The sequence below is a fragment of the Oreochromis aureus genome, linkage group 18, assembly GCF_013358895.1.
Source record: "Oreochromis aureus strain Israel breed Guangdong linkage group 18, ZZ_aureus, whole genome shotgun sequence".
Taxonomy (NCBI): Eukaryota; Metazoa; Chordata; class Actinopteri; order Cichliformes; family Cichlidae; genus Oreochromis; species Oreochromis aureus.
In genome coordinates this window covers 23,968,128-23,987,229 of record NC_052959.1, presented here as the reverse complement: position 1 = coordinate 23,987,229, position 19,102 = coordinate 23,968,128, and the positions used below count along the sequence as shown (strand labels likewise).

Sequence of the window (19,102 nt, the reverse complement as noted above, 5' to 3'; positions counted from 1 at the left end):
TGTCTCTTTCAGTTTTCCCTCTTACTTATAAGGGTACTCAGTTTTTTCCTCTTTTTTATCTCTACACAGTAGCTTTAATGTGATACTGTCAAGATTTCAGATTCCCTTCACCTAATTTCCCATGTCACCTGCTCCACCTTGTCGAGCTGCTCAAAAGAATGAGTCATTTCAGAACTGAAACAAACCCCCTTGTCTCTGAGTCTGATCAGCTCCTGTGTCACTCAGTCCAAACTGATTTATTATGGAGGTGCTTAGCTGAAAGGCTTTCTTCCAGAGTGACGTGCAGTGACTGTGCAGGTAAATCTTGCTCCTTTATCTTTCTAAAAGCACACTGGTTGCTGCCGTGATGAAACACATCTCCAGTATAGGATGAAATGTCTCTCCACCTGGATTCTTCCTTTCCTCTTCCGTAGGTATCCCCTTAATTCTGCCTCAAAATGGATGACGGTTGTGTTTTTTCTGCTTGCCCATGTTGAGCTGGGAGATTAGAGCAATCAGATTAGGAGTGCTGCTGACCTGCAGGCAGAGGAGAGGGAGTGGGCAGCTAGAAGGCACACGGATCTCTTACCTTGCTTAATTTTTTCCCAATACTTCAGCTTGTCGGTGAACCTGTTTCTCTAGATGTCGTTCTACTTTTCTATCATTCCATCACAGGTAAGGATCTGAATTTACTTGTTTAAGCTTGTTGTTGACTAAGTTGTTTGGAAGATTGTGTAACAAGGAGAAATGGCTGCTAATTACTGTTTGGCTTTTAGATTCACTCAGAACAACTTGGTATTGATTTGCTGTGACCTTTCTCTAAAGGGATGAGTGGATCCAAACTGTATCAGAGCTGCCCCCATATTCCAAAATGACTATTTTTATAACTTGCATAAAGGTGAATGACGAATTTAACAAAACCAAAATAAGACTCCAGACTCACTGAAGGGTGTCATGGCCACTGGTTATACTTGGGGGAAGCTCAGCTAGTTCGTACACCTGTGGGAGATATTGGAGCGGTGTGTTAGGGTGTTTTCACCACCATCACCACAGCAAATGAGGGAATATCTTTTATACGAATGGTGTTCACTCTGACCAATAGAGACATAGAAAGGTGCCTAGGTACATTAAAGCTGTTCTGGTGGGACATGGCGCACCAGTGCCTTTTAAAGTGATTTATGCTAGGGGTTTTTTCTTTTAATTTGTCACCCATTTTTACTTACATGCAGCTTTTTTTCCCCCAAGGATGAAAGCAGCAAGCACAAAAAACCCCCAAAATTACATCCAGAGATGTCAGATACATAATGATAGCTTTTACTCTCCTGTTTTAGTCTTACAGCTTCCCCTGTTTTCCAGACAGGTGTTCATGCGCTCTGAGGTAATCTGTTGGACACGTTGCCCTGAGCAAATTACTCTTCATGTCCGAGATTTTCTGAAGCACCATCTGCACATATCCTGTATATGTCACTGGTATTTTTCCCTTAACATCTCCCTGAAAATTAATTTGCCTTTGAAATACATCTGCATGAGAGTAGGTTCAAATTGCAAATTGTTTTATTTGTATGCACGCATAAGGTCATGTAAATACATCCTGTAACCGTGTCTGTTAACACATATGGTAGTTAATAACATCACCCATTGCCACTGCAGGTAAAATTTGTCCTTTTGCATTAATTAGAGGTTCAGTGGTTTTGCGGAAGCTGTCAGGGTTCTGTGTGTTTTGTGCATTAATTGTCTGCAGTTGTAGTAAAACCCTCATAAACTAGTTCAAATATAAGTCTGATATGAAATGAGCACAAGACTAAATCCAGCCCAAGACAAGACGTGCTCTCAGAGCTAGATCCACATGTGGGTCTTTCTGAACTCCAATAATTTGATCTAGTTTGTCTCATGTCTTCGAAATAGCTGTAGTAAATGTCATCACTAATGGAGTTGTGTTATCTGCAGGTTTATTAAAGTCTGATGACCCCTTCCAGGGGTTGAGCTGCAGAGCGATGAAGACTGGCTCTCAAGTCAGCCTGTTACTGTGGAAAAACTGGACTCTTCGAAAGAGACAGAAGGTAACCCTATTTATATAAACGTGATTGAAGAAAGTTTAAGAACACTGTTTAAAATAACACAGCAAACTGCTGTCTTAGAAATATGTATATATATCATATATATATGTATATATATTAATGTTCAAACCCTATGGCAACTATTTTGGTTGTGTTTCTGTTGTTCTCATACTTCACGGTGTATGACTGTATCACTTGTCTATCCAGATCCGCTTCCTGGTGGAGATCTTCTGGCCAGTGTTGCTATTCATTGGTTTGGTGTGGCTGAGGAAAGCCAATCCACTATACCAACAACATGAGTGTAAGAAGAAATCGCCAATTACACATCAAGTTTTCAAATTAGAAAAGAAAAGAATAAAAAAAAAGATAAAATTGTATCTGCTGAAATTCCTTTAATTGTAAAAATAGTATGCCTTTACCCTTTCACAGTTCTGTTAACATCAAACCACAACCTCTCACATTGCCTCTAATGTAGTCTGTGTTTCTTTAGGTCATTTCCCCAACAAGGCGCTGCCCTCTACAGGGATTCTTCCTTGGATTCAGGGCATCTTCTGCAACGTCAACAATCCCTGCTTTAGATATCCAACCCGAGGAGAGTCCCCAGGCGTTGTTTCCAATTATAATAACTCGGTGTAAGCATAACTCCGCTCTTTTAAACTTGGTAAAAACCACTTTTAACCTTATGAAAAATGTTTTTTTGTCTGTGTTTTTGTGTTTCAGATTGGCGCGATTCTACACCAACATCCAAAAGCTTCTGCTCAATGGCACGGAGGTCCAACAGCTTGGCAGGCTTTGGCATGAAATGTCATCATTCTCAAACTTCATGGAAACTTTACGCAACAATCCGTCTGCAGTCTCAGGTGAAGTCAAAAAAGAGGAAAGTGGCCAGTAGAAGTTTTTATTAATAAGCTGAAGAGAAAATTACTATTGAGAACAAGGTTTCTGGACAGATGCTAATAATTTTCCTTTTAAGAGACATTAATTCTTAACCTAACATGAACAGAAAACGATAGCTATAAAAATATTTATTTTGTTTGTACAATTTCTGTAAATTAGGTTTTACATTTTCAGTGCTGCATGGATACAGACTTTAAAAATATCTTTTATTGTAGATTTTGCCACTTGCTTTAAAAAGTATATGACATCTACACACAACTAATTCCTCCATAGTGGTTTATAAACTTCCCTTCACTATTTTTCACTTTGGCCTTTTAATCCTGGGTGATTTGCACATTATGGTGCTGAGTCACATGCCGTTTTTTATGACTAGGCCCAAAGGGATAGCAAAAATGTGTTCTCAGTATTTCTTCCTAAGAAATTAGCTTTCCTTTTTGGCAGGGAAATGTGCATAAACACCCTTCCTCACTGTGTTTTCCCTGAAAATCTCTGTCAATCTGTTCTGCTGTGAATCATTTCTTCGGCGCAGTGGGTCAAAGTTATTTTTTGCTGGTTTTGACCTTTCACTATCTCTGCTCATGATTTTCTGTTTAGGTCGCGGGCTGAAGGTGGATGATATTTTGAAGGATGATGAAGTTCTCACAGCCTTCCTGTTAAGAGATGCCGGGCTCTCGGAGTCTATAGTTTATCAACTTGTCAATGCACAAATACGACTTGAACAGGTAGATCTTTTTAGAAAGATTTTTGCAAAGGTTAATGATGAATTTTTGCAGAGAATCAAAATTAAAACCATGCTTTACCTGGATTGTGGCAATTGCACTTGTCTAAAAAGACATTATATACATTATAGTAACTTACTGAATATGAATACAAATATTTTTATGCTGTTTTGCAGTTTGCATTTGGAGTCCCAGACCTGCAGCTGAAAGACATAGCATGTAGTCAGGCCCTCTTGGAGCGCTTCCTCATCTTCCCCACTCGCATGGGACTGCATGGGGTCCGCAATGCTATGTGTGCCCTGAGCCAGCAAAGGCTCCAGAGGATAGAGGATGTCCTGTATGCTAATCTGGACTTCTTCAAGATCTTTAAGCTGGTTAGTAGCTTGTTTTAACTTATACAGTGGTGCATCATTCATATCACAAGGTGATGATCTAGTATGTCTAACAGCAGATGTTGGTTCCACACACTGCTCTCTATTGAAAGACTGGTCATTATAGGTACTTACACGTTCGCTGATGGATATCGATGTGCATCTCTCATTGTCCAGTCTTGTGTTACTGTATTGATTTTGCATATTTACTCTGCTTTAGAATGTCAGAATGTATTAATGCATTAAGTTATGTACATATTTATATTATATATTATTTAATATTTGTAAGCACTTTAATCTATCAAAGTCTGGTAGCTTCACAGTTCAAACCTGAAGGGATAAATGTGGTTCCAAACTGTCACGATTTGTGGAGGCAAATCGTGCGGAGAGAGAGGTGTGGATCCAAACGCAGACACAAAGGGAAACTGAGCTGAGGGGCGAACCAATAGCGGACCTTTTTTCTAGCTGCTGATTGATTACAAGAACAAAACTGAACAATGGCTTGACTCGAACTGAGATGTCAAACTATGACCTTTACTTTGGCTATGACTACAGGAGAGAACATAAGTAGACGACCAGACAGCTAACAGTAAGAAACACGAGACCTAAATACACTAGAGGGTAATTGGGAAAGTGAACACACATGGGAAAACAGCTAACACAGTTACCCATAATGACACAACAGGGAAGTGTAAACAAAACACAGAAACGTGGCGACAAGACCATCAGAATAAACCGGAGCTAAACTAAGAACTAGAATTTACAGAACAGAGACAAACTTGAGTGCTGGAAGTACAAAACAGAAACCATAACACTAGAAGTCATAACCATAAATAAACCCAAGATCAGTAGTAGTCATAATAATAGTAGTACAAATTCCAAAACCCTAGGTCACTGACCCAGGACTGTAACACAAACTCAGGCATAAATTGTCCTCCTACACAGTTTTAGAGTCACACACTGCTGTGTATTTTCTGAGTGTGTCAGGCATATTCACTGCAAGACGTTTTCAGAGAGAATCCATTCAATTTTGGCCAATAAATACAGCTCAAATCTGGATTTAGTCGGTGCAGACCAGACAGTTACTCATCTACAAACATTTTATATGAGCTTTTTAATATTAGCTGCGGGATCAGTAAAATTGATGTAGTGGAAGATGGAAAGTCTTCACATCTGGCAGTTAGTCATGGAGTGCCACAGGGTTCTGTGCTGGCACCAATACTTTTTACATTATACAGTACATGGTTACCTTAGGCAATAACAATATCAAGAAACACTGCGTTCATTTCCATTGGTTTGCAGATGATACCCAGCTTCATTTCTCAGTGAAGCCAGGTAACACAAATCAATTAGCTAAACACTGGGAATGTTTTAAAAACAAAACAAAGGTTATTATATAAAAATAATGGATCTTACCTGGTGTCTAACCAGACACTTACTCTTGATGGCATTACACTTTCTAGTTTTAAGATTAGGGTTAGGGTCCCTGTTGATAAAGCTTACAGTTAGGGCTGGAATAGGTGTCTCTGAACCATTCCTTAGCTATGCTGCCATAAGCTCAGACAACTGCAAGATTTCATGTGATACACTGAGCACTTCTCCACTCATTTCTTCTTACTCACCATGTGTTTGTATACCACTGCAGCATGTCATTACATTTTTCTCTACTCTCTCCCTTAGTGTGTGTTTTGTCCTTCTCTTCTCTTCTCTTTCTCCCCCGGCCAGCGGGTTGTGGCAGATGGCTGCACTTCCCTGACTCTGGTTCTGCCAGAGCTTTCTTCTTGTTAGAAGGCAGTTTTTCCTTCCCACCGCTGCAAAGCACTTGCTCATAGGAGGCTGGTTGTTGGCACTTTCTGCAGAATACTGTACAGTTGTTACCTTATTCTATAAATGGCCTTGAGGTGACTGTTGTTCAAATTTTGGGCTATCTAAATAAACCAGAATTGAATTGAACTGAGCTGAATTGGTACAGTCCTCCAAAAGCTTCAAAAGTGAGTGCTACAATGCCAGTAAATCTTCTCTGTGGAAACTGTACATGTATGTAGAGGTTTGCATTGATATCAGCGCTGCACGTGAGGCCTAGTAGCTGGCTCTAGCAGGGGAGTCTGTAGAAGTGTTTACTGGTTTTATTTTAGACACTTAGAAATGTTTGATCATCTTAAAAGCATATGGGGATTAAAACAGACCCTTTCTTTTTTAATAACACTTTTATTCACCTGTGATTATTTGACCGAGTTGTCCTCAACTCAAGAAATGTTATCTTCATTTTGTCTCTTGTCTCCTCTGTTCTGCACAAACACACACAAATAGTGAAACAAACAGTAGATAAGATGCACAAAACAACAGCAGGGACTCTCACGCTCATCTGAAATGAAGGGTTTCACATATACAAAATGCACCTGAACTTTTTCTACATTATTAAACAGCTAACAGTGTATAACTAGTGTTAGCTTACACATTAGGAAAAAGATTTTTCTTTGAACCTTGTTTGTTGAGACAGCATTGATTCTGTAAGGAAACCTAGCTATTGGAATATATGTAACTGACACTGTAATTGACATCTAAGGATCAAATGTTTAGTCATTTGTAACCTTTTTGGGGCAAATTTCTGTCCATACTCTTCCATCATATAAATTGCATTGTATTTGCATTGTATTGATATCAATGTCAAAAACTATTTTACAGCATGTCCAGCTGTAAACGTTGGTTTTCCCTTGGCACACTCTCTCTTTATCATATGTCTGTGTTGAGGTTCAGCCTGGGTGAGTCAGGTGATTGGCTGAGGGAGTTTACGTGGCATTATCCGTCTTGGCCTGTTTCTTTAATGGGCTTAGAGCCTGCCTGCAGACTCTGTGGTATTCCGTAAGACAGGATGCCACTTCTCATACATATATTTTGAGTCAACATAGCTGCTAGCAAACCTGGTTTATATGGTTGCTAAAAAACTTGACAAATAGTGCATCTTCATAGTGTTGCTGTGGCTTTAATTACCATTTTCTAAAGAAAACCCTTGGAATAGTGAAGAAGTTGCTATAAATAGTTTGCAAATTAGGGTCAATTAGAGACTACCCTATATTTAGACTTGAGAGATGTATGTTGTCAAATATCCTAGAGATGAAAAATCTGACCTAGAACATTAAATTCCGCCTCTCGCCCTGTGGTAACTGGAATAGTCTGCAGCCCCCCATGACCCTGACAAGGATAAGCATAAGAGAATGGATGGATAGACACTTTATGTGTGTGAAAATGTTTTTTGCACATGCAAAACCTTCTGGGCAGATGATCCCCAAAGGGTGAATCCTTATGCTTCTGGTGATGCTAAAAGGTTTACAAATACTGGATGAACTGCACGGGGTTTTTTTTTTTGTATTTATTTGTATTTTCTTCAGTTTTCCAATTATACTGTATTCATTGTTTTATCTTTTAAGTGTTTTAATTACCCATGCACAAGTTCTGTGTCAGAGATCTATATTCACTACAACAGGTTGCAATAACAGTGCGGTATTTATTTTGGCGATCTCTTAATTTAACCCATTAACTCCATTGCACGTCATGCCCATTACCACACTGACCTTGGTCTTATAGCAGCCGTCCTCCCATCATTACACTGTTGACTCCCTTCTTGCATCAACTTTTCAGTGCCCTCCCTTCCCACTCCCTTGCTTTCTCTCTATCCCCCTCACCATACTGCCTCCCTCCTTCCTTCGTTCATTGAAATTCAGGCACGAGGAATGCGAGAGGAAGGATATCTCATGTGTGTGTGTGTTTGTCTTGGCAGTCCTGGTTTCCTTACCCTCAGCACTCCTGCCCTGACCAGTCATTTCCTAACACCTACTGTTAATGGTTTCTCAAGAAGATAATGCCACTGAAGGATGTGTAAGGGAGTTATAATACGTAGTTCCACATCAAACAATTGGTGGATCTCAAGTTTAGCGCAGGTTAAAAAAAATATGGCATTTTATGTGCGTTTGATGTGGTTTTGCCCAGTAGTGTATTGCTTCAAATTCCTGGAAGTTTCCTGGAAATCACTTGTGACCAGATATGAATTTACAAGTCACAAGCTGAGATATTATATGATTTAAAAAGAGCAGTAATGGTTATAACATAAAAGAACAAAGAACCAGTTGTGTTTAAATCCCCCTTTATCTGCAATCATCTCATTTTACTTTAATAGATCTCCTGTTTTGTTCCCCCTTAGATGCCTCAGGTTTTGGACAGAAGCTCCGTGGGCATTGACCTGCATTTCTGGGGCCAGGCTCTTCAGGCAACATCAGCGAAGATCCAAGATGTAAGTAGTCCAAATGCCATCAATCCCTTCTCTTCTGCTCCTTGAGTCTCTTCTTCTCAAGCCTGCAGTATCAGAGGCACTAGTATTTTTAGTCATGCAGGAAACTCGCCTCTTCCGTTGCTCCCCGTTTAAGAATCGCTCCCAGACGAAGCAGAATGATGTGCTCAATACTGTGAGGGTTACATGTACAGTATGTGTTAAAAAATACATTTTTGCAAGTGCTTTGTGAGCTGTTGTGTATCTGCATACATGTAATGTATATGCATGCACATGGATTATAAATGAATGGATCTGAAACACTAACCACAATGGAATAGAACAGGATTGAAGAGAATACAATAGATACTGTATATTACCTATTTTTTCTGCAAGAAGAATGCAAGTGGAATAGAAATGTAAATACACACATATACACACACTTGCGCAAATGAAAGAAAAAAATATATGAATGAGAAGATAATGAACAAATAACTGAATACCGTAAGTAAAAAGAAAATGGATGATAAAAAATAATAAAATCAGCTTTCAAGAACTATCACTATTCAATTAAAGTCAGAAGAAGGAGACATAGTATGTTGGAGCATGTTGTTCCATGTGTCAACAAGTCACAGCCACAATGTGCATGCACACATAAACACAGATACATTATTACATATCTAAAATATTAGACTAAAATAGACTAAAACTAAGAGAGTCAACTAGAACAAATACGGTAGAACATAATGAAATGGGATATATTGGTTTATATATAACAAAAAGCACAAACAGTATAAAACAGCATAATGCAATGTAACACAATAGAGTAGAATAACGTGTGTGTTTATCAGGCAACACATACACACAAATCACTGTGACTGAGATGTGTGTTTAGGCACGTTCACGGTTTGTCCCAAGGGAGAGCGTATCCCATCATCACCTTAGCCAGGGGTGAGAGAGAAAGAGAGAGGAGGGTGGGAGGTAGAGGGAGGGAGAAAAAGAGGGACATTCTTTTGAGGTGACACATCCTGTAGGTGGGACCTTCGTATCACTGTGGTGACAGAAAGGCGAGCCAAAAGCTCTCATTACCCACCTCTTCTTCCTTTCAGTTCAGTGTGTGTGTGGATGTTTTTGTGCGAGAAATAATACATAAGAAAACGGAGGAAGAGGGAGTGAGCGCGACAGACATGAGGGGTGTGTTGTAGCATGTTTATGTCTGCGCGTGTCCACATGTAAAAGGTAGCTTTGAGTAGGAGTCATAGACTATCAAAGAGCCATTTTCATCACTCACCTCTGGAGCCAAATCGGTGTTGACCCATGCTAATAAATCCAAATATGATTTGAACCAAAATGCTCCCGGAGGAACTCAGTCCTACCAGCATGTAGGAGCAACATGCAGTACAATTATTGATGGCCTCCTTCATTATCTTCATAGAGGAAATTACATGTAGCAGGGAGAATTGCTGTCCTGGTTGAAGCTATTTTTGTTCTGTCAATAGGAGGATATTTAGTCCACCTTGCGGCTCTTCTCTGTCCAACTTCTTTGCTTATCTTTAAGCTATTGTTTTCTTGTGACCGTTTATACTTTAAAATTCACAGGGCATGAATGAGTATGACAAACATAAATATCCCTGATCTGTGTATAATTATCTGATGAAGGTCAAATAACTCTAAATGGATTGTTTACACTTTCCAGCAATACCGAATAGTTACTCATCCTGCTGTAGGCCAGAAAATGTTTGGTCGTACTTCTCAGCAATGATCAACAGACACGACAGACAAAAAAATATATAAAACTTAAAAACTAACAGCCAGTCAGGGTTTGAGATACAGCATATAAACCATTTGGTGTTAGGGGTGTGTACTGTATATTAGACAGAGGTAAAATGAACTCTAGTTTATAGTTTAAAGGTACTTTAAATCCTAGTTTATTCTGACTAGAGTAAATCCAATTTCCCGACTTGTGTTATCTGAGTCACCAACTTGTAAATATAAGTTATGAATCATGTTCATATCTTCTTCACAGTTTACACATATTGTACTTCATGTAAAGTGTTACCAGTATCTCATTTTCTATGTGTACAGGGAACTCACTTTTTAGGATGTGGGCTGCTTTGTTGACCTTTCCACCAGTAAAATCCAATTTCCGTTTGATTTGGGCTCACCTTTTTTGTATTTTACATTTTGTGATTAGTGCTAATTGCAGAGTGTGTTCACTGCGACCATGTTATCATGCTAATATTGAGGCACTGCTATAGCTACAGGCTCATGGCTGCAGACTATCAGATTGTTTAAAAGTTTAACTGGGCCTCTGTGTCTTGCGCAGATGATGGAGCAGGAGAGCTCTCAGGAGCTCCTGAAGGCAGTGTCCTCCCTGTTCCAAACTGGGGGTCCTTCCTCTTTCACCCAGTTGATGTCCAGCGTGTCAAGTCTCTTCTGCGGATATCCTGAGGGTGGGGGCTCTAGGGTCCTGTCTTTCAACTGGTATGAAGACAACAATTATAAGGTGTTTCTGGGGGTCAATGGCACCAAAAACCACAACTATGTCTATGATGATACTACCAGTAAGTAAAGAGGGATTTTAAAAAAATATTCTACTCAAATATAGTATTAAGACTGTACTTGTTACAGATAATAATCACAGAAACAGAAAACCTGTACCTGCTGTATATGATAGCGCTATATATGGTAGTGTTTTGCAGACACCACAAGTAGTTATAGTATGACTTTTTTGAAATCTAAAACAATGAGTAAACAATATCACAAGTTTGCATCACAGCACATACTCATCAAAATGTCACAGCTCTGATGCCTGCTGTGACATTCAGATTGTCCAAATGTCACAGAGTTATACATTTTCACACTTACACAACCTGCCTCTCTTTCATTTGGACTGAAAAGTTTAGATTGAAAGTGGCTGGTTGACCTGGAAAGAAAATACTACAAGGGCTGTTCAGTTTCACTCTTTCAGTGCTTTTCATCATATAGTTTCATTCAACATGAAGGAAGAAATAAATGCCCAGAAAGTGCTGTAATTAAAGTGTGACGTAAGAAAAAATACCAGTCAGATATAGTTAAAAATTAGAAAAACACACCTTCTTACTTCACATATTTATTTCTATTTATGCACACTCAAAAGTTGAGCAAATGCAGTCTTTACCTATGCTTACTGTGTATTTGTTAGATGTTGTTCGCTTTCATTAGCATGAAAAGGTGGGACAGAACTAATTTCACAAGCATAAAGAAAGATGTTTAGATCACTCAGTTATCATGTGGACAGAGTTTGCCTCAAATGGCAAAATTTGTTCCAGAAAGTTGGCTGATACGCTCTGATTGGCTATTTTTTTAATATTGAGATTCTTTAGTTGATCATTTATTACGTCTGAATGCTTGACACTTATGGATTCCATAAGGAAAAATGATTATGTATGAATATCATTTGTTTCTCATTCTCTTCATTCTTCCCTACCCCTAGCTCCCTTCTGCAATGCCCTGATGCAGACCCTGGAGTCCAACCCTGTCACGAAAATTGTGTGGAATTCAGTCAAGCCCCTGCTGATGGGAAAGATCCTTTACACCCCCGACTCCCCCGCAGCCCACAAGATATTAAAGAGTGTGAGTGAGACCACCTCCAGCCTGACCCATCACCTCTCTCCCTTTTCCAACTCAGTCTCTCAACACTCAGTATCAGTGTAGATGCATACAAACCCCCACCCAACTTTGGAATGAGCTGACTAAAGAAGCAGAGGAAAGCAAAGGGATGGTGGCGGTGATGGGGGTGAGGGGTAATCTGATGCAATGTGAGGGATGGGAAGAGGAGGGAGAGAATTCAGTGTAAATGTGGGGGCGCAGCAGTGGAAGGAAAAACAGATCTGTTATGTCTCTTTTAATCCTCCTGACACAAAACAGAGTGGGGTTTCCAGTGTTTTGAGCGGCGTTTTGAATGTAGCCAAATTACATCATGTATCATTCCATTGTTATCCGCTGTATGTTGCAGCTTAAACCTTAGATAAATTGTTAGTGGACTTTTTTGATCTCTCCTTTTCTTATTTTTAACTGACACTATCCTTTAACAACTGACACTTCCACCAAACTCATTATTGACAGTGTTATTAGCACAGAACGCGAACGCTTTGTGTTAAATATGCTTTTGTTGTACTACTCCGGAAATATTTTTCAACTTTCATAGGATGTGTGTATTTGTGTTTGTCCAGGCCAACACAACCTTTGAGGAGCTAGAGAGGCTCCAAAATATGGCCAAGGCCTGGGAAGAGGTGGGACCTCAACTCTGGGCTTTCTTCCAAAACAGCGTTCAGATGAACATGATCCGGGTATGATTACTGCACATTCCTGCACACTAATTTAATGCACATTTGCACATCAACTCTCCTTACTACCACTGGCATTATATAAAAAGATGGACATAGCCACTGTGAATCCACCCATTAGTTTGTGAAGTCCTATTTTGAGCCCTTCATTTCATTATTTGGATAATAAAGTGTTGTTAAAAAAAAAAAAAAAAACAGCAGCTAATGCTAGCCAGCTTTTTAGCAAACTGCACTGCTGATACTGGCATCTTTATTAGTACACCTGCTCAGCTGTTTGTAATTGAAATATTTAATCAGCCAAACACATTGCAGCAACTTGATGCATTTAGGCATGCCGACATGGTCATAACAACCTGCTGAAGTTGAAACTGAGCATCAGATTGAAGAAGAGTAGTATTTTAATGAGGAGTGTTTTAGAAACTGCTGATTCACCCGGATCTTCACACATAACCATCTCTAGTGTTTACAGCATTTCTGGGTGAAAATGCTGTGTTGATTACTTCAAGCAGATAGGAAAGCAACAGTAACTCATATAATACATTTTGCAAAACAGCATCTCTAATTGCACAATCCATGAAGCAGATGGGTTACAGCAGCAGAAGACCACACCGGGTGCCACTCCTGTCAGCTGAGAACAGGAAACTGAGGCAACAATTTGAGGCTCACCAACATTATAATTGAAGATTGGGAAAAATGTTGCCTGATCTGATTGTTCTGATGAATGCTGTGAGATTCAGATGGTAGGGTCAGAATCGGTATGAACAACATGAAAGCCTAGGCCTGTCCTTCCTCGTAACATTTCAGATTCCTGGTGGTGATGTAATTGTGAGAGATATTTTCTTGACACATGCTGGGTCCTTAGTACTAAATGACCATCAATTAAACACCACAGCCTACCTGAGTATTGTTGCTGACTATGTCACAAAGCTCAAATCATCTCAAACTGGTTTTTTGAACAAGACAGTTGCTTCACTGTACTCAAATGCCATCCGGAGACACCAGAACTCTAGTTGAGCACCTTTGGGATTTAGTTGAACAGCAGATTCACAACATAGATGTGCGGCCAAAAAATCTTCCATGGCTGCATGATGGGGGCTTGAGCCTATACCAGCTACCATAGGGCGAGAGGCAGGGTACACCCTGGACAGGTCGTCAGTCTGTCGCAGGGCTAACATAGAGAGACAGACAACCATTCACACTTACATTCACACCTATGGGCAATTTACAATCACCAATTAACCTAACCCCACTGCAGGACAGACATTTGCATTAAAAATGCTCCTGAAGGGACCACAAACATGGATGAGTTCAGTGACTTGAATTAACAGCTGATATTTCATAGATGACTACCAGCTACAGCTGCCTGTGTTAGTTTCCACCTGTCAGGCACTGAATGAACCACTCAACCATGTGATTCAGTTCTGTGACTGAGTGGTTTGTGATTATGTGTGTGTGGCTGTCAGTCAACAACCCCAAACCCAGTAAAGCAAATTTAAAGCCTTTTTATAACTAATATTAACTGGGTATTATTAAAAAACCCCAATACATTTAAAAGCACTAGCTAGTTGAATATTATGTCCACCCACATTATGCCCATGTCTACCCAGCATAGATAAGTTGTTACCAGTTAATTAGTATTCGGCATATGGTGCTCTACTCCTGATATTTAGAAATTCATATTTATGGCCTCTAACATAAGGTTGGTCAGCACAACCTTGAAAAGGTTAAATTTTACATTTTCCTTACTCTAGTATGTAGCCACCTGAATCAAACATTTTCTTTTACATGAGCATGTATTGTACTGTATTTATAATATGCACAGTAACTCTGCTCACTCTCACTTAAGGATACACTGAGGAACCCAACGGTGATGCAGTTCATGGACAACAGTCTGGTGGGAACCGAATTTACCACAAAAGACATTCTCAACTTCCTCTACAATGGACCAGAGCGAGAGAGAGAGGCGGGCATGCCAAACTTTGACTGGAGGAACATTTTTAACATCACTGACCAGCTCATACGCATGTTCAACCAGTATGGAGAGGTTAGTAACCTGTCTCTATTTCTGTGTCTCTCTACTTTTTTCCTCAATTTTGCACATTCCCATGACAAGGCATTTGGCCTTTTTGTTAGGCTTTGTCTAAATTCTACAGACAAGAGCGTATGTCTCCCAGGTCTTCTTCCTGGAGACTGTGCCAGGCCTTTTGACACAGGGCACAACCACTTAGCACAGCTCTTCTGTCCAGCAGACTGAAAGGTGGCAAGAACATGTTTGCTGTCACCCCCTTCCCTTGTTTCCATTGTAAATTCAGTGATAAAGTAGAGAGTAGGTGGGAATGAGTCACCCCCCTCAAAACTCAGTGCTTTTTTAGTGTATAGCACTTCATTCAAAAAAACTCCTGTGCTTGCAGCATAAAAGAGGGCAAATCACTCTATCCATCCTTCACGCCTTCCCTCTCTCCTTGTGTCTGATTAAAAGGGGGTAGGGGTTTGGATTTTGGAAAGAATCCTATCAGTGCAAGCACCTCAATCTACCCTTTGTCTCCTAGTTTAGTGCCAAGACCCTTCAGAGCTCCACAAACAATCCAGGGGGATTTAGCTAATTAGATATAGCTGTCAGCAATCACTGGGCCATAGGATAACTGCTGTAGTTAGCATGAGGTCCTCTTACTCTGTGAGGGGTATGTTTCTCACACTGGCATCCTATTGGAACATGTGTATCAGTGAGGCTCCTTTTTCTCAGCCCATCTCTGAGAGAACATTATTGTGTAGTGACTGTGTGTTCACATAAAGATGAATGGGAAGTGATCTCTTGTCTGTCTTTGAGTGCTCTCGGGGTATTGTACAGTAATGTGAATGAGGACATTAGACACGGTCTACATGGGAGTGTGAGAGTGGGGTTAGAGAGCTGTATCTATGGTGCACATGGTGGGAGTTTCACATGGTAATTACACACGTGGTAAATATAGCAAGTGTGTGAGAAAATGAGAGTTGCACTCGTGCAATTAGTGTGTGTACATTAAATGGATTTTGCTTTCCTGCTTGCATATATGAACATGCCTATGTCTGCCACGGCACCATGAATACAGTCACATTTTCCCATGTGACCAGATTACTCCATTGAAAAACCCATAAAAGCAACAACAATGATTTAGGATTCAGCTCAGAAAATAGATGCTTAGAAAATAAGGAAACAAAATGTGTGCTCCTTAGCTTCCAGTATTTCATGGTAGTTATAGTGTTTAGCATCTAATCTAATGCATAATCTAATTAGAATCTCACATGCACTTGCATACTGTTACATCAATTTAGATGTTATAGAAGAAAGGATTATATTTTTCTTCTGTCAGCACATAGAACAACATCACTGCTTAAAAGGCATCAGTAACCACACATAAATGAATACATAAATATATATACTTGCTAAATGCAAAATCATCTCCCTTTTTCACTGCTTCTTATGAACACAAATCCACATCCTTCTCCATTTTTCTGTGTCTGCAGTGCATTAGTCTGGATAAGTTTGTGGCCTACACAGACGAGTCCCAGATGATCCATGAGGCTTTGCACCTGCTGGAGGAGAACAAGTTCTGGGCTGGCGTGGTCTTCATGGACCTGTATCCCTGGACCACAAGCGTTCCGCCGCATGTCAAGTACAAGATCCGCATGGATATTGATGCGGTGGAGCGTACCAACAAAATCAAAGACAGGTCAGTAATGAATGACTACTCAACATTTTTAACCCCCTAAAATAAAGTTAAATGACAGCTTTTGTTGTACCCTAACCACTGCACCCAGAAAGTATCCACATCCCCAAAGCTTTTCACATTTTTTAATATTGCACTGACATGCTTAAAGTGTTCAAATTAGATGTTCTTTTGTGATCAATCTGCACTCAGTCCCCCTCCACAACGATGAAAATTCTTTGAACTGATTACAAGGAGGGAAGAAAAAGAAACATTCAGTCGACAGACCTTGAAATGTAGCGCAGGCTTTGCTGCATTTAATATTCCCAAGAGCACAGTGAGTGACCTCTATAATTCTTAAACTGAAAAGGCTTGGACTCAAGGAGGTGACTATATGATCAAACTAAGTAACTGGGTGAGCAACTCTTACAAAGTGAAAGCCTGCGTGTAGTTTACAAAAGTTCTTCTAAAGGACTGTCAGAAAGGAGAAATGAGGTTATTTGGTCTGATTAAACCAAGATTAGATGGTCTGACATCAATTCTAAGCACCGTTTCTTGAGAAAGCACCCCAAACAGTGCATTATGGTGAGCATGCTGCAGGGGTGGGTTTTTCTTTTCAGAGGCAACACAGGGAGACTGGTTAGGGTTGAGGGAATTGAGCTAATGGAGCAAAGCACAGAGACATCTTCCATCTCTGTGCTTTAAATGAAAACAAACTCCACTGAGCTCAAGACCTCAGGGTGGGTTGAAGGTTCACCTCCAAACAGAACAATTACACCAAGGAGACATAAATCCAATGCCAGCGTGGTTTGGGGACAGCTCTGTGAATGTCCCTGAGTAGTTCATTGGAGAGACTTGAAAATGGCCCTCCATCATATGTCCCCATCTCAAAGGACAAAAACTAAGAGGATCTTCAAAGACTCACAGAAAAGTCGTAAGCCAAGGAATCACTGTGTCATAACAAGGAAACCCTATGGTGCTTCAAAGCCGAAGGTGCTTTAGCGACAAGCTGAATAAAGTGTCTGAATATTTAGATTTGTGTGACAGTTTTTTTTTTTGTGTGCAGTAATTTAAAGAAAATACAGTTTTGAGTGTAATATGTGAAAAGGTAAAGCGTCTATGCAGTCTAACCCATGTTTTTGATGCTTTTGTTTCATTGGAGTAATTATTTGTTTTTTCAAAAGAATAAAATGCAAAAAATATCTGAAAAACTTCCTCTTTACTGTTAAAATTAATTTATCTTGGGACCAAACAAAGAGCTCCTAATTAAAATAAACATCTTTGGCAAATAACAAAATGCCATTCATGGGCTTTAACTTTACTTAATTAAAAGTAGAAATAAAATTGATTAGATCAATCAATATCATTTTAAAATCAAAACCAATATCATTTAAAGAAAATAATTGTTCCTAATCTTGTTACTGCCACATTAATGAGGCAATTTATATGGATTTGTGACATTCCCCAGAGGAAAAGCATCGCTCGCTGTCTTCCAAAGGTTTTTGGCTGTTCCATACCTGCCCTTTCATCCAACCACGTGTAGCTCTTACATGCATTTTCCCTTTCTCTTTGATCTCTTATTCATAAGCAGACAGTATGTCAATATCCCCTGGGGCGAACAAGCAGATTTAGCTGTTTGCAGCACACCAGCAGGCTGTAATGGAAGCAGTGGGACTCCTGCCTCTATACAATTGAATAATCAGATTGTAAAAGAGCTTTGAGTCAGACTTATCCGCTTAAGTAAAATCAGCGTGCACGGCTTTAAAGACTTTGGCTTTAGGATAATTTATGGTGGAAAAAAAATCAGTGGAGATTGTGGCCGGGATTATTTAATACAACTACAACAACAAAAGCTTATATATTACTCTGATGTGATGACAAACACCATCCTCGCGTAGATCCGGACATCTTTCATTCGTCTGTGTCCTCTCTCTCAGGTACTGGGATCCTGGTCCTAGAGCAGACCCCATGGAGGACCAGAGATACATCTGGGGAGGTTTTGCTTACCTGCAGGATATGATTGAACACGGCATCATTAAAATTCACACAGGCAACGACTGGCCACTCGGGGTCTACGTCCAGCAGATGCCATATCCATGCTACGTAGATGACCTGTGAGTTTACCAGTCACTACAGTCGTGCAGCATTTTTCACAATATGTCTTTTCATTAAAAAAGCTTTAAAAAAGAAATACATAAAGCACTTTCTGCACATCAGAAAGTGTAACAGTGCTTTAGAGGGCTGCAAAACCTAGTATTATTTTCATAATATAATATTTCAGTGTAAATGATCTTCATTTAAACCATGTTTTTAAGGGATTATCAGATTTAACTCTGTGAAAATGACATGCCCCATTTCGCAGTATTTTCATGTCAAATTGGAGGACAATTAATTGCAAAATAAAAATGATGCTCCTGTATATGCTGTCCATGTAACTGATTCAATTTAACCTACATTGGTGTATAGTTAAGGTGAAGCTTTAATTTATTAATAGATGCATTGAATAACTGTCCAACTCGGTGATTAACTGCTTAACTCTGTGTGGACTGGGTTTGTAACTGAATTTCAGTAGATTGCAAAGCCCGGTAAGCCGACTCAGACATACAGTAATGTAACCGTGAGGAAGAGAATGAAAACTCACATTATGAATTAAACAGACTATTTGGCTAGCTTGAGTGCTGGTTTGTTGAAAGCTAAGCCAAGGACAGTAAAAAGGTAAATTAAAAAAGCTGTTTCTTTCATGCCATTCATCTTGGTGGCTCTTGTTTGAATGTAGAGTGGGGCATTGCTGTTTATTGCAG

At 39.7% G+C, this 19,102-nt stretch overlaps 1 protein-coding gene across 1 annotated transcript in view; it reads left to right on the top strand.

The window, feature by feature from the left end:
* The first annotated feature begins 1,973 nt into the window (after positions 1-1,973).
* Positions 1,974-19,102, top strand: part of LOC116313429 (retinal-specific phospholipid-transporting ATPase ABCA4-like) — a 43,199-nt gene continuing 26,070 nt past the window's right edge. Inside the window, exons 1-13 of the mRNA XM_039601696.1 lie at positions 1,974-2,039; positions 2,244-2,337; positions 2,527-2,668; positions 2,757-2,896; positions 3,528-3,655; positions 3,829-4,026; positions 8,222-8,311; positions 10,614-10,851; positions 11,763-11,902; positions 12,502-12,618; positions 14,462-14,659; positions 16,120-16,325; positions 18,239-18,415. Coding sequence (XP_039457630.1) covers positions 1,974-2,039; positions 2,244-2,337; positions 2,527-2,668; positions 2,757-2,896; positions 3,528-3,655; positions 3,829-4,026; positions 8,222-8,311; positions 10,614-10,851; positions 11,763-11,902; positions 12,502-12,618; positions 14,462-14,659; positions 16,120-16,325; positions 18,239-18,415 — 1,934 coding nt within the window. The remainder of the gene's footprint in view (positions 2,040-2,243; positions 2,338-2,526; positions 2,669-2,756; positions 2,897-3,527; positions 3,656-3,828; positions 4,027-8,221; positions 8,312-10,613; positions 10,852-11,762; positions 11,903-12,501; positions 12,619-14,461; positions 14,660-16,119; positions 16,326-18,238; positions 18,416-19,102) is intronic.